A 25,458-nucleotide genomic window follows, 5' to 3' on the forward strand; every position below is an offset into this window, starting at 1 on the left:
TTGCCAACAATAAATAGTACTTGCATAAATAAAGTTTTTTGATAAGAAAACTAATCTATTTATTCATAATAAATATTTATTCATATATAAGTAGTGTTCTTTCACAACAAATTAGATAATATATGGTCTTATTAGATAATAACTTATTATATAATATGTAAAAAATTAAAACAATCAAACACTTACAGCACTAACTTGTACTTCAAAAACAATTAATTGCGCAAACACATTCAATGGGAGCGTTGGCTTTGCATGGTTTTAGAAAGAGTGGATGTAAATTTGGCTCATAACTTGTGGTTTTAAGTTTCAAACACGACTCTAAACTTTCATTTGTTAGTTGACTTCTTACTTTACATTTAATTATATTCATGCAAGAGAACGCTTGTCGATCCGAAGATAGTCAGCACTCCAAATGCCAACTTCTTCACCTCACTGTAGCAATCAGGAAGACTATTCCATGCGTCGAATATAAGTGCCTCAACTCGCGGCATTTCTTTTAAAGCTGTCCACTTTTGTTGCATTAGGTACATACATTTCTGAACCTCCAACTCTTCCAACTTGCTTTTCAACTATGTAAATTTTCCACTCCACAAAGCTTTACTTTTTAAATCGAATAATTGCATTTCTAGAGATCCAGTATCAACTAAAAATGGCTCAATGTGGATTTCGTTACCATTTGTGTTGAGAGGATTTACTATGAATGCTAGAGTGTTTTTTTTTGTTTTGAATTGTTGAAATCTGTCAGCAAATAGATCTTTAATTTTTTTTATAACTGTGTTGAAGTATTTCGTGTCAACAGTTGCACTGGTTTTATCACGATATTGCTTTAGAAATTTAAAATGAAGTAATTTACCGCTCTGAATATCTTCTGCAAAAATAATTAATTTTTCTTCGAAACTAACCAATTCTTCTACCAAAACATAGGCTGGGTTTCCCTTTCCTTGCAGTTTTAGATTCAGCTCATTTAATTTCGCTGTGATATCCAGCATAAAGTAAAATTTTTGCAACCATTTGCCGTCCTCTAATTAGGGTGATTAATGCCTTTTTCATTGAGGAATGTATTTATTTCATTCAAGCACAAAGCAAAACGTTTCAACACCTTACCTTTAGAAAGCCATTGCACTTTAATTTGAAGAAGGAGGTCTGAATACTGAGTCTCCATTTCGTTTAAGAATTCTTTAAACTGACGATGGTAGAGTGCTTTTGACAAGATGCTGTTAACAATCGTGATTACCAAATTCATGACCTCAACTATTTCGGCCAGAAATGTTTGCGCACAAAGTGCTTCTTGGTGTATTATGCAGTGAAACGTAAGAATTTCGTGGTTTATTTTACTCTGAAGAATCGTTGCTGTCCCTTTATTTTTCCCTGTCATACTTCTGGCTCCATCAGTTGCTATTGAAACGATTTTATTTAAATCGTTCTTATTATCTCGAGGCATTTTTGCACGGCATTCGCTATATCTTCCCCTCTAGTTTGTCCCGAGAGTGGTAGAAATCCTAGAAGTTCTTCTTTTGGACCTTGGGAAGACATATACATAACAAAAAGGCAACTTGTGCCGTGTCTTTTATGTCGCAAGACTCATCTATAGCAAGTGATAAGGCAGAAGCCAGTTGAATGTCTTCCACCTGCAAATATGTTACATTTGAAGACATTTTTGCCTTTCTGTCTTGTACTGTTTTAGCGGATAGTGGCAAATCTTTGATTTTTTTCAAGATTTCTGGTTTGTTTTTGAAATCACGAAACAGTTCTTCAGATGCACGTATGAAGCAGTCTTTGACATACTCACAATCTGTGAATAGTTTGCCTTTTTTTGCGATTTCTAGTGATGCCGCGAAGCTTGCCAGATTAACATTACTTGTAGATTGCGTCCAGTTACTTAACATGGAACTTGATTGCTGTTTTTTTGTTTTTGGAGCTCGTCGACAGCTTTTTTTCGTTCTTCACCGTCTGGATATTTACTAGCAAACTGAGTATGTTTTGTAGTGAAGTGTCTCTCTAAATTTAATTTCTTATTGTGTGCGAGTTTTTCGTGGCAAATGAGACAGGTCGGAAGGCCATCTGAGTTGCATATGAAAGCGAACGACTCCGTCCAATCCCGATTGAATTCTCGATGCCCTTCTTCAGTTCTTCTCTTTTTTTTTTGTAGATGCCATGCTTGCGGTGAAGCTCTAATAAATAATTTTTAAAATTATTATTTAGGTATCCAAAACAGCAGATGACAAGTTTTGCAATTATTTACTATTTTAATAAAAACACTTTCGCGGTAATATCAAAAAGTGTACTTTGTTTCTTTTTTGACACTTCTTATTGACTTCAAAAAAGGAGTTAGGTATCTTATTAAAAAAATATGTATAATATGTATATTAAAAATATAATACTTATTATGTTACCTAGCTTTACTTCGGTTTTTTTATTATTATTATAATATATGTACATACATACCCCTGAGAAGATAATTCGCTTCTAACTCTTCTACTTGAAACAACAAGCTATACGTCACAGCCAAAGCACTGGTGAAGACGCCAAACTGTCTTGCGTCGAACCGAATTAAATCCTACATCGAAACATCAGACGACGGCGTCATTCGAGAGCTTCCGACGGACCACAGAACAAGGAGGGAGATATAGAAGTGCGACTGATATGTTGGAAACTGAAAACATGTTTGCGCGTCAAGTGGCGCTATCTGTTGGGTGGGCCCGTAAGTACTAGTAAAACGAAAACCTCGGGCAGATGGATAGCTTTAAATTGATAATTTAACTGCTTGATGAAATATTGTTTAGTAAAATATAACAAGCGTGGAAAAAACCGGGCTTACTACTGGTTTGTAATAAAAAAAAAAGTATTTTCTGTATAAATAACCTGGCGATGCAGTATTTCTGGTACGGAACTAAAGAGCCACAGCTTCACATCCAAAGAGCCGCATGTGGCTCGCGAGCCGCAGGTTGCCAACCCCTGGTCTAGGCCAATGCTGAGTAATGGTTTACCGTATACATAATAATTTCAATAAGTTATATTGTTCCATTGATAATCTGTTTCCCCTAATTTTTTCCACTATGTATTCCTGTTACGTATGTATCGTGGATTTATCTATATTCGCTAAGAGGAATTTAAAAAGACTTACCTATAATTCTTTTAACATTAAATATTTATAAAACAAAAAAATATAAATTTATATTTAGATATTAACTTATAGACATTATAGTTAAATATTTTTAGTGTGGATTTCAGACACTTTTAATTCTCATTGCAGTTTTACTTAACTACTATAGAATTCTTTTGTGCAGTAACTTGAAAGTTGTAAGTTAATGTTTAAATGAGTCATTTGGGATTGGTTATACATGTGCCTGAAGGATACACAACTGTTCTAAAGTAGCCTTGAAGTAAGGTTCAGTGAAGTGTTTAGCTAAGTTGGAACATGTAGTAGGAAGCAAAATTTAAACACAGTAATGCTGATCATGAACATGCACATAAAAGCATGTATGAAGATCTGCACTTCTACACAGAATGAGAGATGGTAAGCAAAATTACACAATTTTTTTTTGCACAGGTGTGACGGAACTTTCGAGCCCAAATTTGTCTTTGTCCTCTTCATCATGGATGTATACTCCTGGAAGCCTGTGTGATACTTCCCAAAATGCTCTGAGATGTCGCCCAGCATTGGCTACGACGAGCCCGTCGTCGTCTCCTCGCAGCATTTCTTCTGTTGAGTTCATTGAAGACAAGCATTCTTTGAAGACATACTTGAAAGAGTTTGAAGAACATGAGAAGAAAGCTGCTGTTGGTACGTCACTTTAATTTGTGTTTTTTAAGTTGTTTTTTTTAACCCTTGCAACATTATTAACTAACTTAAAGTATAGGTCGGTGAATCTGCAGGTGGGCAAAATTGTTTACCATTTAGAGGATAAATACAATAAGTTTAGTTAATTCTCTTACCTTTACATTTATTGTAGTGTATTTCTTTTTGTTTTATGGAAGTACAAGCTGATGTACCCGTGCTTCACCACAGAACTCTACAGGTAGAATACACTGTCTTGGACATCGTTAATGAAGGGCGCAAAATTTAGTTTGTTGATGTTGCTTTAGATCCTTGATAAAATTATGTACTTATGGTAGATATTTAACTCTCTTATAATTAGATATATAGTGTGATCAGTCATTAAGTGATTGGTTTTTAGATTTAATAGTTTCCTTATACAATTAAACCTGATCCTTATTGTTTCATTGATATTAAATTAAACTTCTAAACCATATAAGTATTTATAAGTTGAGTGTGTGTGTGTATGTGTCTCTTTCTGTCTCTCTCTCTACAAACACACACCCACATCCATTTAAACTATATTGATGTTTGTCATGTTCTGTAATCAAGCAAAATCATTAACAGTTGTGATCCAGAACATGGAACATGCTGAATGAGATAGCCTATACTGTATTTTTCAGACTAGAGACTATTTAGGTTTTCATTTATTGGCAACTGCTTGTTAGGATTTAAAAGTAATGAAATTTAAATATGTATTTGAAATACATAATATGTTTGGACTTCATTACTTTAAAATCTTTGCAGTTAGTGGTCAATGATTTTAATTCTTAATAATCTCTTCCTGAAATCAGATATTTTTGGCTTATACTAGTACACTAATTAAATTAAAACTAAGTTATTGTTGTAGGTATTGAAAGGTGATTATTGTTACATTTGTAAAAATTTTCCAAGAAAAGGGATTACATCAAAAAAAATAAGTTTTAGAATGCAGTTTGTATTTTGTGGTAGGTGTGACAATGGATCAGCCGTCTAATCTCCTGAGCTCGTTTTGGTCGTACTCTCCTATTCGCGCCATGCCCGATATCTCGCCAGTGTTGCGTCGATCACTCTACCAGTTGGCGCCATCGTCTCACAGTATGTATTCATAGTTCTGTGCCCATTTATGGAAACATGCCACTGCAAAGACTATGTGAATGGGCATGCATGATTTTGGATGCTATTAGTAAAGACAAAATATTATGCACTGTTTTTTTCTTCATGTACAGTATCTTGTGCAAGGTAATATGTGCAGCCAATCCAATCGCAATCTTTCCTGATGGGCGATAGCCCACTGGCAATGAAATTAACTTAAAAATTTCCATTTATGATCTTAGTGCTTTAACTTGTTTCTGCATGCGCTAGAAATGAGTATATAATTAGAACATAACTTGAATTTCAATTTGCAGAAGGTTAAAGACTACAAAAGCCGTAGTAAAAAAAGCTTGAGATTTTATGGAGTTTTGGAAAGTGAATGATTGGATCAGAATAAAATAATATACAGTAATAATTCAATTGTAACTAGGTATTTTATCATGGTTTGGCTATGGTGTTGCCTATGGTTTTGATAAATCTCTTATTACTTATTACATTACCAGCATATGTACCCATCCTTCACTATGGCATTCTACAGGCAGAACACTTGCACTACTAATTATTCATTAGACAAAGGCTGTGAAACAGCCATTCTTAGTGCTGTTCTATGACCTACAATACTGGTTATTTAACTTTTTTGTGTTTACATATACATTGATCAGTCAGTGAGTGTGTAGATTTTTGGATTTCATTGCAGAAACAAAAAAAATATTAGTAAGATTAACGGGAAGAAACAACCCAAAAATGTCATCTAGGATTCAACAGTATTTAGGTTTTAAGAATATTTAGCTTTTATTACCAAAAATTTGCCTTTGTTGTGACGGGAAGTTTTAACCAACCTAAAAATATTACAGAGAAAGCATAAAAATCCAAATTGTATTATGTATTTTGAACTTAACTCTGCGATGTTAAGGCCTCATGTGACTGCAGAAAAAAAAAATTATAAAAAATAATTTAAAAGTGAAATAAGGTGCAAATACAATTTTATTATTGTAATAAACTTGGCGATAAAAATCCTGCTTGAATATGCCAGACTCTCTACTGTATTCTGTAAACAGTATACCAATTCTTTGTGCTGGTTAGTAAGGGTCAAAATTGTCCAGATATTAAATTTAAAAAATAACTAAAATCACTTTTGAAAAAAATAACTTTGTGTTACAGAGGCTTGTGGAACAATAAAGTTACCGTGAACAAAGGCAAGGCGTTGTGTTGTATTTGCAAAGAATTGAAAAAAAATAGTATTAATAATTTATAGCTGTTACACACAAAATAGTAAATTTTTTACCATTTCCTTTTAGTGTTAAAACAAAAAAGCACTTATTAACCTATTTAATGGGAATAGCAGTGACTTAACGTGGTCGGTGTGCATATTTTTAAGGGAAAAAAGAGTACCGAAACGACAGTTGAAAATTGTAACCGTGAAAGTGAACAGAACACACACTTGTACATTTGTTTGGTACACCGTAATTACAGTTGATTTTCATCTCTCACTGCTTACAGCATTAGCATACAAATGGTATTTTGTGGGGATGGAAAGGCATGGAAGGATAATTCCTTATTGTGCAAGGTATGTGGGAAAGGAAACTATGCATCACACAAAGCTCAAATGTCCACGGCTACTATTTTGATTAAATTACGCAAATTTTTGGGGCCTACTTGTTTTGGTGCTGGCTCCTTTAAGGTACCTCCTTGTTGTTGTGCTTTTTTGTACCCATTCACCGTCTTGTGCGTCGGGACAAACTAGAGTGCACAGTGCACTGCGACCTCGGTGGCAGGCAAGTGTCTCGACTCACGCACAGTCTATGGTTTTTCTTACTCAGATGAATACCTAACCACTATATATAGTATATCATATATCAAAAGAAACTAATCAAGACTTGTGGTATCCTAAGTTTCTTCTCTGAATGTGCTAAAAATTCCTCTCTTCTTGTTCACAAGCATTGCACACTCATGCACGAGAGTTCGCTTGTCTGCAAGCATCAGTGATCATGTGGCATGTGATGTGGGGAACCAGCCGGGCTTCTTGCTTGTTTGGTTGCAGCGGAAACGACCAGCTCCCCGGCCGGCTCGGACGACGCTGGGTCGCAGTCTGGTCTGGTCCCCAAGCAGGAGGTGTGGCGCAGAGCCAGAGTCAACCCATCCGTGCTCACTCAGTGGAATGCAAATTTGCGCATGGTTTGTACCAGTCTTTTCACAAAGCTTCAAGGTCTCGTTTCAGGTCATTAATTTATTTTTACATTAAACACTTAAACTTGCGGACTTTTTGAGTGGTATTAAATTTCATAAATTTGTATATATATTATTAAAATACTTTTAATAATTTCCTTTTTTATAATTCTTAATACTTGGTAAGCAGTGACATCAACTTTCCTGTTTGTAAAGTTACTCAAAACTAGTCATAAAGTTAAAAATTTGTTGTAGTACTTACCCAGTTATTGTTTTTATTTTTATTTTCAGGTTCCTACAGGCTTTTTTTTTTTTTTTTTTAAAAAAAATCAGATTTAAGGTCTTGTGAAAAACAAGGTTATTGTCATTAGATAAAGTGCTTCCTAGCTCTTTATTGCTTTATTTGTGTGTGTTGTACTTTTGATCTGTTCTTCCTGGTTTATTTTTGTTCCTTTGGTGTTGAGAGAACCTTTAAGCCTTGTTGAAAAATCTGGAAAAAAAATTTTCTTATAAGTTTATAACTTTAAATGATAAGTCTAGTGAAGAATTGATGTACACAATGTGCAGTAGTCAGTCGCACGAGATTGCCTTGGTGGTGGTTGCAGTGGTTGTCGCAGACGATACTGTCACGAATGGTGCGAGAGATCCAGCTGATAGACGAGGCCTTGCAGCGCCACGGGCTGTCGGATGTGCGGGTGGGCGGTGTGGGGCTGGAGCGCCTCAAGAAGACAGCCCGTGCACCGCAGGTCGTCCTGAACATGCCCACCTTGGCGAGGATCATTCCCTTCCTCGAGATAACTGCGAACCAGGAGTACCTCGTTAGTCGCATCAAGGGTAATCTCTCATCACATTTGCAGTTCATTTTCCCATGTCAAAATTTTAGTTTTGTACACCTTGATTCTGCTGTTTGCTATATTAACGGAATTTCTGTTCATCCAAATTGATATTTTATTGCATTCGCTATTCCTTTTTTTTTCTTTTTTTTTTTTTAATTATTCATTCACTATGAAATATGTGACAAAAAAAATGAAGCCCTTGAATTTGAATAAGGTTACTTTTTTTATTTTACAGAACTAAATTTAAACCATTAGTAGAGACATAAAATTGTGTTTTTATTTTATGGTGCAAAGTAGTGATATTTTCAGCTTAGAGTTTGGATTTTTTTTTGAAAATATTTTGCATATAAAATATGCAAAATATTGATCTTTGGAGATATAAGTAGAAAGAAAACATAACTATGTGAGAAGAAACGAGATACTGAAGTTGATTTTCAAGTTTTTATAATGTTATTTAGTTAAAAATTGTTACTCTTGTTACTGGAGGCTTGGTGTACAAGTTCAACCATTATTAATGCTACTTCGGGGAACCAGCACACAATTAAGATGTGTGCGGTCTTTGCTTTAAACGTCAAATTAACCTAAAAAAATTGTTGGTTCAGAAATCAAAGCACCTTACCTCAAAATTCAGGATCATAAATAGGTATCTAAGGTTCGACCTTTGTCATGTTCATAGTTCATAAATACGTAAGAAAATAAAATAGCAGTGCTTAATTTTTCACTTGTTTTACTTTAGCATTTTTTCTGTTTTAAATGATCCTTTTAACTTTTTTTCCTGAGTTCTTACTTCTTACATAGACAGCGTAATGATCAAAGGTATAATGCATACTTACCGACCTCTGGTTTATTCATAAAATATACGGAAAATAGTGTTATTGTACTATTGTATAGCCATATCTATTCTTTGACTGGTTTTCTGATATTTTACATGATTTTTTTTTAATAATTCCATCTGTACTTTAATTTGCATTTCAACATGATTTTCAGTGGAGTTTTTTTTTATCCCAGTGTAGTACTAAATTATCTCTTTGCATCAGGTATTGTTAAACTATTTCACAAATTAATGCAGCCCACAATCTTGACTTTCAGAACTTGCGAAAGGCGGATGCATGAGCGAGTTCAAGTGGAATGGAGGCGGAACTTTGAACGGAAAGCCATGGGAGGATCACCTTCCAACAGACTCTGCTGCAAGTATATCTTTGTCTGGTTATTTGATTCCTAGCGGTTAATTAGACTGACAGTGATTTTATGTCAATATTTCAGTCTTAATATATATTTAAATTTTTATGGTTTGTGAATTCACAATTTTCCCAGTAGTAGCCTTTCCCGAGGTGCATTTGGGCACAGACTAGTTAAAGTTTTTAACATTAAGTTGATTAGTAGGGACAAGATTATGTTTTAATTTGCTATAAAATTGACGTAACACAGAAAATGTGTTATTGTAGTTTTTAAAAATTATTTTGTTTTGAAAATGCAACATGTAATTGGTCAAAAATCATACCATTTTAGTAAAAAATATAATTTTGTCGTATTTGTGTGAAAACACACCACTAAGTGTATTTAGAGATTAAAAATAAAAATTGAAATCAAACCAATAGCACCAAAATCTCCTTATTTTTGTGATATTGCCCATATACTAATACCATAAAATATGCGTGACTTGGGTGCGGTTACACGTAACTCTGAACTACTTCAGGTAAACATGTTCAAATTTTGCGTACGGATACACAGTCTGAAAATGTTTTCGTTCAAGGCCATTTCTCATTCAACAGGTTGGCAAAGCAGTTCAGAAAGACATCTCTTTTACACGAGCCTCTGATTGGCTGTTGAGTGTATAAACAGTCCTTTGTGGAGAACGTAAGACAGGGAATGTTTCTTGCACAAGTTTGTGTAATATTTTACTGACTGCTTTATAAAAGATGAACAAATAGATCTTTTATTGTTTAAAATTAATGCTGATGGTAGTTCTCTAACAGGGATGACAGAAGACAATCGGTTTTGGAGTTGAACACACTTTATACCAACTGCCATGTAACCGTACACTTTCGCGTTTGTATAAATGTTTACTTAAACCTGTTCGGCGTTCCGTGTAACAGCACCTTTAGCTACTTTGTATATTTTTTTTGCATGCAGTTTATACTTGTAAGGTGGTGTCTGTACTGAACATAGGTAGTGAAAATGTAAATGTAATTGTTGCAGATTGTGATGCATCTGTTGGCCACGTACTTGGACTCGCAGCTCCCGCCAGTGCCTCAGAATCCAGATGGTCGCCCGTTCACTTCCCAGCACTTTGTGAAGGTGCCAGACAAGCCTCCCAAAAACAAGAATGTGCCGATCATATATCAGACCCAAATCAATCCACCTCATTACGTGGTGGTGTCAGGAAGCGAAACGTTTGATGTTGGCAAGGTAAGCTTTGTTAACATTATTCCAAAAACATTTAGTGCATTGAATCATCCCTTTAAAGTGTTATCTTGATTTACAAGAACAATGTGGTTTTATACTTGTAACCTCTTGAATGCTATTGCAGACACGGGGATGAATTGTTTTCCACGCAAGTATCAGTTAGTAGTTTTACTTGCAAAGGTTTTTTATGCATTTGACTAGGAGTGTGTGAATATTCGTAAACCCGAATGGTTATGAATAACAAGTAATAAACTATTTGCATTCAAAGGTCGAATATCAGAAATAAAAATCGTGAATATTTACATGCACGTTTATTTTGTTTCTTGTGGTTCCAAGTGATTAATTTTTCACCAACTTTTAATGTTGTCATTTCCAATCCATCAATATATTCATATTAACATGTAAAATTGACATTCTTATGAAATCAACACATCCACTGTAGCTTACTGTGTTTTCTCGCATGATCGTCGCACATTTTATTCTAAAATCAAATTTGAAAAGTATGGGTGCAACGATTATGCGGAAAAATTTTTTTTGTTAGATAAGTATTCTTAAAACAAAACCCATTCATGGAAAGTATGTTTATTTAAAGAGTGAAGTATAAAAGAGCACGTCAAACAATTTAATGTAATAAGTCATGCAACAAAAACCTTTATCAACTTTAAATTGAAAAACAAAATCTGTAATACAAATGCAAGCCGAACGAACGCGTAACTACCGTAGTAAACACCAGGAGAGTGCGGGATATTAAATGTAGTTAACTTGGTACCGGATAGAGAGCGCGCATTGCATGCAATCGGCGAGATATCGATATTTGACTACGTGTGTGTGCTCTATACAGGAAGCATCATAACCAAACAGTAATAATTGCAACGAGCGCTGCCTACATTTTTGTAAGCGATACACCGCGGAGACGCAGACGAACAGATAAAGATTATAACGTTTAAAAAGTCTTCAAAAGAAAATTTACACTTCAAACAGCTTCGTATTTTCATTATTTACGTAAGTACGCGGTAATTTCTGAATAAATACATATTATATTTTTTATTTAAAATACCTCGTTTTATACGGAAAAGATACCTACACAGAACGCTCGGCATCTAATAGCAGGACCAAAAACATCATGCGACGTTAACGCAAGAGATTTTTTTATCCAAATTTTAACGCCCTAAAATATGGGTGCAATGATTATGCGATAAAAGAGTGTGCGAGACCTTTTTGCCTGCTACTTAAGGCCCCACACACTAAAACGTTGGGCTGAATAAAAAATGTGTAATAAATTTTATTTCTTAATTGTGTGGACCTCCAATGGTAGTGTTGATATCATGTGGGTCACAGCTAGGTGTCACTTGATTGGTTACCAACATACATAAATATACACTGGGATAGGTGAAAATACAAATGACATAACACAACACTTTGAATATTAAATATAGAATTATTTTATTCCCAATGTAAAAATGATTTAAAAGATTTCAATCTTATTAATATATTTAATTTAATTGCTATTCATATTCAAACAACAACCTAACTTAACATTGACATCATAGGAATTCAATAAAAGTTCAATTACCAGGAGTTATGTTGCGCACACTTAAAATATTTTCAAAAGTCTTTATTTGGGTTCGTTGGCACTACACAGTTTTTAATTAATGTTTTTAGGGAACTTAAAATCAATTTACCTCGGCTAGTTAGGTTCAAAAGTCATCGGCAGAGCTCAGAGCCTCTCATCTATAGGACCACTGAGTCTGTTAATTAATGTGTAAATTCGTAAAATTTATGTCCAAGTATTATTTAAATCATCTATAAAGTCAATTTCATTCAGAAAATCAATGTTTACATTAAGTTTCGGCGACGATGCGACATAAAAACGGGAGTTGCGTGATTCGTGCATAAGATTGAGACACAAAAATCTGGGCACTTTTATTACTCACGTTAATCACTCCTATATTATTTATCTTTTTAGATAAATCCTGTTTAAATATTCTGAACTCCCTAATGGTTCATAATTATCATCCTCTATCCGGGATGCCTGATGCTAAATAGCTAATTTTCAGGATTTAAAATCGCCGACGTCACGAAGTTGCCGCTCATTCAGCTGGCCATTAAGAACTCTCTTTCTTACTAATTTCTCAAATAAACCAGTAAGACTCAACTTTTAAATGGTGGCCCGTGATTGGCCAAAAGGACCAATTCTGTTACTTAATTTCTTACCGAAAACGTAAACTCCGAACGCAACAATTGCGCGGATAACAAAATTTCACTTATAATTTAAATACATAAATATTAAAATAATAATTTACATAATAAAATTACGGCGTCAATTTTACCGTTTACAGTTTCCAAGTCCATTAGTCCTTAGAGGGGTATCAACAATACCTCGTTCAAATAGTCCGGTAAAAATCCAAAGAATCACTTTTCCATAGACATACATAACAAAATATTGCAGTTTCTGAAAATAAATAATATTATACATAGAGCAAACAAAATAAAATAAATCGTAAATAATAATAAATAATTAAACTGTCAAAACAAACATGTTGCAGTACAAGAGGGTAAGTTGGTAAATAAACAGGACCAAAATGAAAACGGAATGTTAGCAGGAATGCAACACGTCATATCTTTGTGTGTGTGCTATCATTTGTAAAATGTTAAAATAAATATTCCAAACATTATAATTGAATTAAATCTTGTAAGTATTTGTTTTAAATATCATGGATTAATGTCTGTCTGTACTGGTGTTTGAGGTTACAGCAAAATTAATTTCTAGTTTTCAAGTCTTCAATTTTTCATGATGTCTTTATGATGAAAATTTGTTTGTAGTTTATCACGTGAAAAAAGCTTAACTGAATCAGTTTTTTTGGTACAGAAAAAAAATATATCGATGGCTTAGAATGAAAACCTCATATATCAATTTTTGGACGAAAATACGTTTTTTATGTTTTTGGCTGGAAAACCTCGTATCTCACAAAATGTTTGGCTGAAAGAAATAAAATGTGCATCCTACTGCTTTCTATCAGGAAAAAATGAAACCACGTATATCAGTAGCACGGGTTTTTATCTCTGCTGTAAAATTTGCATTTTATGAGATACAAGGTTTTCATTCTAAGCCATCAATATGAAAACTAGACATAGTTCATAGGTTTGGCTAGGCCAAATATTTGTTGTGTTCGTTATAAATGTATAAACAGGGATTTATATTTTTGAAATGAAATTAAAGTTCATTGCTATAAATGTAGACCATGCAAAGAGGTGTACAGCAGGGGTTCCTAACATTTTAACAACTGCGTACCACTTGGCACTAGGCCTACTTAATCTTTTAGTTAGTTAACTATGGTTATTTTTGAAATTTAGTAAAAAAAATAAAATACAGTTTATTTGTAACACATCTCTGAAAAACAATTATAGACATTAATTCAAATAGACCTACATTACAAACATATAATTTTAGACAATTATTTCAAACTGAGTCCAAAAATCAAGATTTTTATAAAACAGCTATTTATAGTGGGAAACATTTTGCTGTGTGTTCATTAACAAACTTTTAATATCAGGGTAAATGAAACTTGACGGCATTTGATCGCGACCCTCTAGTTGGGAAACCAGGGTGTAGATTTAAGTGCTGAGAGTCGGAAATGTGTAATCTTTAACTTCTTTACCAACAATAAGCAAACACCACCATTATGTTCTGAAAACTCAAGTATGTAGCCTAATTTAAATCATTCTTTACAAAGTTGTTTTTATTAAATACTTTTATCATTATATACATCAGCATTCAAACATTTCTAAAACAAGATAAAAATATATATACAGTTTCTTTCAAATTAAGTCCAAGAAAAGTAACTGTTGCTGAATACATAAGTTTAGCTACCTGCAAACTTTATCTGTAAATGTTAAAACAAATTAGTTTAATACTTATACACTAAATATGCGCGTGCACGCTCTCTCTCTCTCTCTTTCTCTCTTTATCTCTCTTTCTCTCTCTTTCTTTCTCTTTCTCTCTCTCTCTCTTTCTCTCTCTCTCTCTCTTTCTCTCTCTCTCTTTCTCTCTCTCTTTCTCTCTCTCTTTCTCTCTCTCTTTCTCTCTCTCTTTCTCTCTCTCTTTCTCTCTCTCTTTCTCTCTCTCTCTTTCTCTCTCTCTCTTTCTCTCTCTCTTTCTCTTTCTCTCTCTCTTTCTCTTTCTCTCTCTTTCTCTTTCTCTCTTTTTCTCTCTCTCTTTAACTTTCTCTCTTTTTCTCTCTCTCTCTTTAACTTTCTCTCTTTCTCTCTCTCTTTCTTTCTCTCTCTTTCTCTCTCTCTCTCTTTCTCTTTCTTTCTCTCTCTCTCTCTCTCTCTTTCTCTCTCTTTCTCTCTCTTTCTCTCTCTTTCTCTCTCTTTCTCTCTCTTTCTCTCTCTCTTTCTCTTTCTCTTTCTCTCTCTCTCTCTCTCACACACACACACACACACACACACACACAGTGTGTAGTATTTATTGTTAAACAAACACTGTAATGTAAGTGTCAATATGTTGATTATGACAGCTGGAAGGAGAAGTGTGGCCTGCTATGCCAATGTGTGTTGAAGGGCCACAACAACTTCCTGCACACCATCCTCTTGTTCCTCCACCTGGTCAGCACCCAGGAGCACGGCATGCTGGGGCGTGTCAACCTGGGGCCGTCGGGCATCAACATGCTGTGGATAATAGGCAGCTAGATGGTCACCAACACCGACAATGACAGACTGTAAACACCAGCATGTGTTCATATTCTTGACAATCATCTCTTCAGTCTGAGGATGAACAGTACCCATTATAACATGAAGTATTTTGATTTTACCCACAATTACTGTAGTTTTTTTTTTTAACTACTTTATTTTGATGTTGATTGTATAGAATGGTGTCTTATGTTCTGATTGTACTTTGTTTATTTTAGATATCCGTTCAAGTGTACTATGGTCTATACTGCTATGTACTATGTGCATGTGAAAATAAATATTTTTTAATGCCATCAAAAGTTTATTTTTCACTTAGTTTCACAGGTTGTCCACATTCTGGAAAGTCAGGGTTTTTTACTTGAAATCCTGGAAAAGTAATGGAAATTACACCACTGATGATAATTTGATAGGAAGATTTCATGCTTCAATCTGTCATCACCCAACACTTGAACGAATTTGTTTAGCACAGAGTAAGCGTATAGTCAGCAAATTAGTCTTGGAAAAAAATGTGCACAAAGAGTGAAAAGTGTCACAAAAAATATCATAGAATTGTGAAATGTTAACATCCTACTAATATAAATGTGAAAGTTTGTAAGTATGGATGGATGGATGTTTGTTACTCTTTCACGTAAAAACTACTGAATGGATTTGAATGAAATTTGGCCTACAGCTAGGTTATAACCTGGATTAACACATAGACCCCATATTAATATGAAATTCCATCCCTAAGGGAGTGAAAAAGTGATAATTTCATTTTATAACAGAAAAAATCATAGGTCATAGACATACAAATAGTGAGTGAGTGTCATTTCTCTATGTCTGACACACGATCATACACATAGTAAGGTCTGGCAAATTAATATTTTTCTCCTTGGTGAGACCAGTCCGCTTAGTGGAGCTCGCTGCGGCTAGCAAAATAAAGGCGCTTATAACAGTTTTGTTCTTAACTTCGTCAATAGATAGAGTTGCCTTGAATTTTAAACGCACCATCGTTTGATGCGTTTATGTCTTTAATTTTTGTTTGTTTGTGCCGTATGCGTTCCTATACCATTCATCCGATTGTCATGTCTTTAATTTTCGTTTGTTTGTGCCGTATGCATTCCTATACCATTCATCCGATTGCGATGAAATTTTGGTTATTTGTTATGCGCATGCCCATAAAGGTTACTGAGATGGTATAACTATTTTTCAATAGTTGGAGCACGAATCGTGTCGAAAAATGTGTTTATTTCATTTTATATAGCGGCACTTTGTCTGTTTTTGTTGTATAAGTGCGCACGCATGACACAATTTATCTAAATATAAAAGAGAGACAGAGATAGAGTGATATAATATAATAGAGTGATATAATATAATAGAGTGAGATAGAGACAGAGAGATAAGTTGAGATAGAGCAAGGTATAGAGAATGAAATGGGTTAGATAAAGAGATATACCTATAGATGTATAGAGCTTTATAGAGACATATAGAGAAGATATAGAGATAGTGGGAAGTATATATGTAGATGTAAAGAGATTAATAGAGATAGAGAGATACATAGATGTAGATAGAGATAAATATATATAGAGAGATGGATAGATGATTTGTATATGTGGAACTACTTCAAACATATTACAAAACAAAACTGAATGAGGCATTGCAATGCAGGCCAAGCATTAGCTAGATAATCAAATCTTTTCAATATTAGTAATCTTTTATTTTTCAGCTTTTTTCTATATTGCTTTATAAAGTCTAAATTACATACAGACTAGGTAAATAACTATAAACTGGCAGAACAATGTCTGTTGGGATCTGAAAGTGATATAAATTAATTTTCACACTTGACATTCAAATTAAGAAGACAATTACTAACTACACCCTGTGTTCAGCCCGGGCAACGCCGGATATTGCAGCTAGTCTTATCATACAATACATTATAAGTTTTAACAATGTATTCGAACAAGCCATTACTTTTGAATCATGATTATAAATATTTTCAAAATATGTACACCATTTATTAATGATCAAATTCCAACATTGCTTGATTAACATTTCTAGCAAGTGTTCATGTGTTGTTTTGTTCACAACATTGAGATTATTGCTGTTTCTTTATACAGAATCAATAAACCTTGGTTTCTAGTTAGCATTTCCAGCAAAACATAATTCACATCACAATAAACTTAAATTGGCAAGTACACATTGTTAGCAAATTATTATTTTTAAAAATTTTCTTTTTTTTTTTTACTTCACTTGCCAGAATGCTCATCTGAAATGTTTGGTATTGGATTTTAAATCAATGCATACATAAATTCCTTATCCCCTTTTCTTGGCAAAACTATAAAATGGAATTTAAAAATTATTTTTTACAATTTTTGTTTACAAATGGCCATTAATATGTGATTTTCATTAAAACACAAATTAATTACACATTTGGTAAGAATTTAATAAGTTGTATCTTTTGAGATACATTGCCAGAAACAGCATAAATTACATCTATTTTATTAAGTATGTACATTGCCACATACCGCACAGTCACCTAAAACACTTCAAATGATAAAACTGTTAGTTATTTTATCAGTTATGTCACCCATGTCTGGTTCATAAATATGAAAATAACATGTAACATTTATAAGAAATTAGTATACAACAAGAAAATTTACATAAGTTGATTTTACCAAGCATAACCTAGTTACATAAAACATTTTTGATACACACAAAAACTAAATACCTAATTTTTAATATGTAACACCCATTCTTGTAAAATCTTACATCCCTTAGTCAAAAGTTACACTGACATGGGAGCACATCATTGTGTATGGTATGACAAAAACAATTCTTCTTCTCAGTAAAACACAATCTGAGATTACACTTTGTACAGAAAACTGTAGACTGGCCTTTTGTAGTATCTGCATCTACCCTTCAAATTATGTAAAGGAATGTGACCTACTCCATCATTCCGTACTTCATCAATTTGTCTGGGAATTACAGGTCTATGAATCTGCTTGCTAGGTTTTACAAGCTCTTCTGAAGAAGGACGGCCCCGTTTCTTTGTTTTGTGTTGAAGGCCTTGAATTATTGATAACCTAAATTCCTTCAGAGAGAGTGCCTTGGTTTTGTTTCCCCCATCTGTGAGAGCTTATTCCCTTCTGTACATAAGCCACCTATTATTGACACATATATCTAATAGCTGAGAGAATATAGCCATGTACCAGCGATGTGTTCTGAACCCTGTTCTATACAGAGCAACCAACATGTCAGAGAGATCAACACCACCCATGTGCATGTTGTAATATTTTACAATTTTAGGGCAACTTACGTCTATTTTCCGACCCAGTTCTTTACTATAACGTTTTACAATTCCCACTGGATGAGCATCAGTTTATGAAATGCCTAATATGACACTCCTATTATCACACCATTTCACAAGAACTAACCAGTGTTCATCATCCACTAGTTGTTGAAAACTCCCTTTACCATCTTTTTTCAAAGCTTTGTCATTCCTCGTCACAATCTCAGCGTGGCTTGCCGAGTGCGACTGCAGACATTCCTACGTTGGTGTTCTTGACCTGCCAAAGTTATTGCATAAGTACTAGCCTGTCGATGTGTTCCACCAGGTGAATGTGGTAAGTTTTCTGTTGTATCATCCGATATAACTTGCACTTCATTGGAAGCAAAAGGAATACGTTGATCAATAAAAACAATATTTTGATCATTGTCAGTGGAGCCATGAACAAAAGCTTCTAAAACGTCGACTTGGGGTAAAGTATCATTCATTACAAAATCAAAATTTCGGAGTGGAATTACATCTTGTTCATCTTCTGAATTGTTGACAGGTGAATCGTCCTCATCTTTCTCATCCTCTACCTCTGAATCTGCTCCAGGCTTTGGTAATAAGGCCAGCATCACCATCATCTCTCCTCGGGATCTGGTTTGCTGGCCCTTCTAGAACAAAATTTTTATTATTACTTTTTTATATATGCATGGTATTTACAACACAACCTTCAAAGTGAAAAAATGCACTTCACTTTAATTGCTCTCTGTTATAATAAAAATTTCACCTTGCCTTGATGCCTAACATTTGGTAATATGTTCAACCAATAGGCAGCTCAAACTATATATAACATCTTAATTCATAAAATATTTTTTTAGATAACAAAGTTTGAAAGAATGATGTTATTATCACTTGTGCAGTTCTCAGCAATGTGTATATTAGTGCACATCTCATTTATGACAAAAACAAAACTATATTTACTGTTAGCTTTTCATGGCAATGTATCTCCAGAGATACATAAAAAATAAATCAATAAATAATTATTATAATACATCAATAACTATTACTAACTATGCAGACATCAAAAAACTTTTCTTTACAAAACATCCCTGTAAACAAAAACACTTATTATATGAAAGGAATATATATTAAATTTAAATACTTACACTATGTAGGCAGACATTTTGTCCACTTGACTGTTTTGAAGAAGGTTCACGTAGTTGCAACATGACACTACAGATGGCAGAACCGTGTAGATTCATCTTCTAATGTGTATCCTGACATATACAACGCCAAGAGTTGCGATACATAGGTTATTCATAGGAATAACAATAAAATAATAATATGTATCTTATAGTACACTTTGCCAAGAAAAGTGTTACGCAGTTTCGCACTGCGTAACTATAAGATTACCAGACAGCGCCCCTGCCCTTCTGTTGGATACCACCCGCAGCACAGGGGCGCGCAATGTTCGAGTCCTGCGCGCCGGACGGCAATGCATCGGGGCCGCTCGGGCCGCTTCGACTCCGCCCGGCTTCGCGGGCTTCGTCCGGAACTACCGGGGTCGGTGGTCGTCTCTCGGGGCGTGCGCATCTCTCTCGCGGGCTGTTGGCTGGGAGTTCCCTGCGCCCTATTGGGTAACCGAAGGCTGGCAGTGCGTGTGGGATTTGTGTGCGTGCTGGGGGCGGCCTAGCAGCGCCAACTGCTACCGACCGCGTCCCGCGGGTGGCGGATACGGGAGCCCAGCTCGAGAGTTGCAATTTCGCTGGGGTGGCTGTGAATAACCAATAGCAGTCCGCGGACCACTGGCCGGCCTGTGGAGTCGTTATCACGGCTGTCGGGGAGAAAAGTAGCCTGAATGTAGCTCGGCGCGCGGCAGAAAGCAGCTTCGTCGGCGAAGGCACCGCAGGGGAGCTCGATGTGCTGAAAAAATGCGAAGTGTAGACGAACTGCGGGCTGGAACTTGCGGAGCTGTGGACTGCCGCGCGCGCAATGGAAATGAACAGCATCGGAATTCTGAAGGAAGAGATGGCGGCGCCTTCAAGTTGGGACCCTGTTGGAGCCAGTGGTAGCCTGGGCGGCGCGACCTTCAACCGACCCGGGAATTTGGGGGGCAAGAGGGTCCGACTCGCAAGATACTTCATTCGCCTGAACGACTTACCCCCACCCTGGCTTGAAAGGTCGTTGGCTGTTGACTGGAAGAAGGAAGATGAAGATGGCGCAATGTTAGGCTGCCTTTCGCTCCGAAAGCCAGCAGTTCGAGCTGGTTTACTGGCTCGTCTGCCCACTTCTGTCTTAACTGTGGCTGCCTGGGCAGCTGTGGCTGGGCTGACGTGAAGTCGCCCGCCCCTGGGGGCGCATGCGCCCCTGGCTAATAATAACCCAGGAGCTCCCAACTTTAAATGCGGGCCGCAAGGCCCAAGCACCCAACTCCACCAAGGTTGATTTTTCAGCCCCTCCAACTCTTCTTACCTGGACCCTTCTTCCTCTTGTCCAGTAGTTACCTGCTTGCGTAATGCATGTTATTTGATCCCCGCATGAACCGGCCCAGGGTTTCCCCTGTGTCTATGCAGGTTTTACCTGGGTCACATTAGCTAGCTTTAAGCTAGGCGACCAATGGGGCGTCAGTCATGGCGCCAATCGCAGCCATGGCTGGCCAGTAAACCCCAATAGCACACGATGCACGCGCCCTTGTCCTGCATGGTTAAAAACCCGCATGGTAGAGTGTATAGGCTTCGGGCTGAGACACACTTAGGTCCTCCCCTAACCTGGACCCTCCCCTACACACTTAGAATTAACTTAGGCTAGGGAAAAAAAAAAAAAAATCGGAACTACCGGGGGAGTTGCAGACAGACTCACCAACAGAATTGCCAACTGCTTCACCGCAGTTAAAACCCTTGGAGAATCCAGCGATGGGCGCGAGTGACTTTCTGAAGCTCGTGGGCCAATCGGATGCCATTGCACAGAACCCTAACCTGGCACACGTCCTGGAACCAATGTGCATTTTAATGGCTATTTGGTGTAATCCGTCCAAGTCAATAGAGGACAAAATAAAAGCCACCACGGGCTTCGTGACAGCATTAGCGGCCAGCTTTAATGCCGCACACCCTTAATTTAGGTTCTGCCATTAATACTACCCCCGTAGACAGTAGATTAAGTACCATCCTTTACTGGAATGCACGAGGAATTAGAAATAAAATAATCGAATTTACCGATCATTTAATTAAACATAATAGTAGAATCGCAGCGATAAACGAAACACACTTAATTCCAACATATCGTCTAACTATCTTAAATTTCACTATTTATAGGCACGACCGTGATACCAGAAGTGGAGGGATTGCCCTACTAATCCACGGAAGTATACAACATAGTGAATTTCATTTACCTGAATTTAATAAATTAGAAGCTGTTGAAATTACTTCTAAAGTCAATAAACAACAAATAGTGCTTATTTAGATGTATGCACCACCGGGCAGGTCACTAACTGAAAACGAGCTGGACATCTTATATGGCTCAGCTCCCACATTTCTAGCAGTCGGCGATATTAATGCCAAGCATAAAGACTGGAACTGTCGGAGCAATACAGCCAATGCCCTACTGCTGCAAAGACACGAGTCTAACAAAAATTATCAAGTAAGTACATGCTCCCTCAGAGCCCACGCACGATAGCGGAGTACTAAGGCACAACCCCGATATTTTAGATATTGCATTAAATAAGAGAGTTCAAACGGGATTCGAACTCAGAGTTTTTCACGAAATGTCGTCTGACCACTTTCCAGTACATCTACTATTCGATGACGTGGACACTGACATCAGTCCTCCGAGAAAAATTAAAGACTACAAGAAAGCTGACTGGAGAGGCTTTCAGACGTATTTAGTCGATAATTTGCCTGCAGCCGATGCTGCCAACTTCGAAACGAAAGATAACATCGAATCAGCAGTCACTGAACTTACAGTTAAAATTCAAACTGCAATTAACTCGTGAATCCCAGAAAAGGTGGTTAGATTTAAGCAAGATGTACTGCCGGTGTATATTAGGGATTTAATTTCTCAGAAAATTAGATTAAGGCGCGAATATACTCGTCGTAGGCAGCGCGACATTAAAGCGAGAATTAATGAATTACAGAAAGTAATTTCCGATGAAATAACTCTATGGAGGAGCAGCCAATGGGAGACGAAAGTCTCTCAGCTACAGGTGCAAGATGGTAGCACCTGGAGTATGACAAAGCGATTCCTTCATAAGATAGATAAAATACCTCCGCTACAAACTCGCACTGGGTTCGCTTTTACACCGACAGACAAGGCACAAGCCTTCGCGAATACCCTTGAATTAGCCTTTCAACCTAATATCGAACCCTGTGACCCGCAATTTAATGCCGGAATATACAGAGACCTTACAATTAAACTTAATCAGCCTTTAACTTCAAAACCTTACTTAACTCAATATCAGGAAGTTAAACAGGCTATCAGGCGTATGAAACCACGTAAGGCACCGGGAAACGATGGCATTCAGGCAGTAGTCCTTAAGAAACTGCCCGACGAAATTTTGGAATACCTAGCTCAATTAATAAATGGAATACTTAAACTACAGTATTTTCCATTGCAGTGGAAAGAAGCGAATGTGATAGTTTTTCATAAATCCGGAAAATATAAGACACTGCCCGAAAATTATAGGCCCATTAGTCTGCTGAGTACATTGTCAAAAGTAGCCGAATGCATAATTCTGCAGCGACTAAATGCTCACATTAAAGAAAATAACGTACTGCCCGACTAACAATTTGGTTTTCGCAGCGCGCATTCACAACGCATCAACTGGTCCGTTTGACAGAACAAATAATAACTGCGTTCAATCAGAATAGCTATAATCTCGCAGCGTTTTTGGACATAGAAAAAGCCTTTGATAGAGTACTTCATGAAGGCTTTATTTATAAATTATATAAAACTGGCTTTCCCGATTGTTATATTAAATTACTGGCCTCGTATTTAGAAAATCGATCGTTTAGAGTCACGACAGAAGGAGCACAGTCCGATTTAAAAATAATTAAAGCAGGAGTCCCACAAGGCAGCATTTTGGGGCCGGTTTTATTCAATATTTATATCCATGATATGCCTAAGCCCGCACACCGATCAGTTCAGTTTGGCTGCTACGCGGACGATACGGTATTGTTTAGCAGATCTAGTATTCTAGAACTCGCAGCAGACAGATTGAAAACCGCGTTAAATTCAATAGAACAGTGGTGCACAAAATGGCGAATTAAGGTAAACACTACTAAATCAAAAGCTATAGTTTTTACGCGTAAACATCTCCCGCCACTCGAAGATAGACCACGACTAACACTTTTCAATGAGCAAATTCCTCACAAAAATGTTGTTAAATATTTAGGCGTGCACATGGATAGGAAACTACTATGGCGCGATCACATAGAGGCGAAAAGAAAAACTGCTTTCACTAGGCTAATGGCCCTCTACCCCGTCATGAGCAGACGTTTAGGTAGCTCTGTTAAGAACGGAATAATAATTTATAACGCACTAATAAAACCAATAATCACGTATGCAGCGCCGGTGTGGGAAACAGCAGCGGAATCTCACTTAATCAAGCTACAGAGAATTCAGAATAAGAGTATTCGTATTGCGACAGATGCGCCTGTGTATTGCCCCGTAAGGGCTATGCACAGAGAGCTCAAACTCGAACTTTTAAAACATTATTATTTCCGAACTGCGCAAAAATTCTATGATAAATGTGCCATAAGCACTGGGCGAACAAGATCCAGAGTTGCATGGAAAATATAAAATGCCAAATTCAATCTTGGCTCACAGACCTCCGTAGTGTGCTGTGGCTGGCTGAGCGATCGGCCAATCAGTCTCCCGCGAGTTGAAACTTAAATTATAGACATTAATGAATAATTAGCTAATTCAAAATGGTCCGAAGCACGCAGGTGTAGGTTTGGCTCCCGGGAGTTCCACTGCCTGTGCTGTTAGGGCTGACTCCCTATGTCCGATGGGCATGACCCGCCTGGCAGGCTTCACCTCCAGTGCCGGTTGTGTTTCTGAAAGACATGGGATTTTGAATTACAAGCTTGCAACAAATGCTAGAATGCGAATAGGTCTTGACTTAATTCACCTGTAACTTTATACACCGACAGTTCCTCTATATTTAACTAGTAGTATAGTAGTAGATATTAGAGATTTGTAAAATAGTAATAAGTCCTAGATACTAAGTAATAGTCATCCAAATATATATTTCTAAAATAATAATAAAAAAATCTAAAAATAAAAATAAAAATAAAATAAAAAAATAAAAATTATTTTTAGTTCTTATTTTAGTTTTATCTTAAGCACTGCACGTCCATCCCTGAGTTGGGTGTTTGCATATTTCGTAACGAAATGCCTAGTTTGTAAGTCATTTATCTTTTTTCTGTTTTAGTTTCTTAGTTTTTAGGTGCTGACTGGCGGCGGAGTGAGTGGTCAGTGCAACCACTCACCACCAGGGGCGCTTGCGTCCCTGGTCATTAAATCCAGCACTGGACAACTAGAAAAGCGGACCACGAGTCCAAGTGCCCAACCCCCGCATGGTAGACTCTTTTCTACTCTGTCCAACACTTCATCCAGACCATCCTCTATCTCCTGTAAATTCCTATACGTAATGCATGCCAATTTGCATCCCGCATGAATGTGCCCAGGGTTTTTCCCTGTGTCTATGCAGGTTTTACCTGGGCCCTACCTATCTCTAGTTATAGTCTAGATTTAAGAGTGAGGGGAGTTAGTCATGGCGCCAATCGCTGCCATGGCTGGCCAATCCCCTCCTAGCACATGATGCATGCGACCCTCTCCTTGCATGGCTAATCCCAGCATGACTAGGCGTATAGGCTTCGGCCTGAGACGCACCTAGGTCCCTCCCTAACCCGGACCCCTCCAAAATACACTAAGTTTTAGTTAGGTTAGGGAAAAAATTTAAAAATTGCTTCGAGCCTTGGCCGAGGACGGACGCGTCAAGCGGAGCTGCGAGATTCCAGTAACAGCCTGTTTACTCGCAGACAGGCCAGGTGGTATTCCCAGGTTTTTCTAGGAAGTGTAAGCGCACAAAACAACCCGGGTTGTAGCTAACCCTACAGCCTAGCCACAAACCCGGCTTATTCCCGGGTGCGTGGTCAGTGGGTGTTAGTGCGTTGTAGGGTGTACACTAGCGACATGACTGACTAGTTAAGTGACGAGTA

The 25,458-nt window shown here is 36.8% G+C and overlaps 1 protein-coding gene across 9 annotated transcripts in view; it reads left to right on the plus strand.

Moving 5' to 3' along the window:
- Nucleotides 1-15,290, plus strand: part of LOC134542000 (transmembrane protein 209) — a 29,121-nt gene extending 13,831 nt beyond the window's left edge. For 8 of the 9 annotated variants that reach the window (XM_063385789.1, XM_063385783.1, XM_063385788.1 and 5 more), the window contains exons 5-11: nt 3,551-3,784; nt 4,769-4,894; nt 6,933-7,066; nt 7,663-7,891; nt 8,983-9,080; nt 10,093-10,302; nt 14,863-15,290. In XM_063385789.1, coding sequence (XP_063241859.1) covers nt 3,551-3,784; nt 4,769-4,894; nt 6,933-7,066; nt 7,663-7,891; nt 8,983-9,080; nt 10,093-10,302; nt 14,863-14,991 — 1,160 coding nt within the window. In that variant the 3' untranslated portion in view covers nt 14,992-15,290. The remainder of the gene's footprint in view (nt 1-3,550; nt 3,785-4,768; nt 4,895-6,932; nt 7,067-7,662; nt 7,892-8,982; nt 9,081-10,092; nt 10,303-14,862) is intronic. The other variant, XM_063385780.1, reaches the window with a different exon arrangement.
- The last annotated feature ends 10,168 nt before the right edge of the window (nt 15,291-25,458 follow it).

This window comes from Bacillus rossius (genome assembly GCF_032445375.1).
Source record: "Bacillus rossius redtenbacheri isolate Brsri chromosome 4 unlocalized genomic scaffold, Brsri_v3 Brsri_v3_scf4_2, whole genome shotgun sequence".
Taxonomy (NCBI): domain Eukaryota; kingdom Metazoa; phylum Arthropoda; class Insecta; order Phasmatodea; family Bacillidae; genus Bacillus; species Bacillus rossius.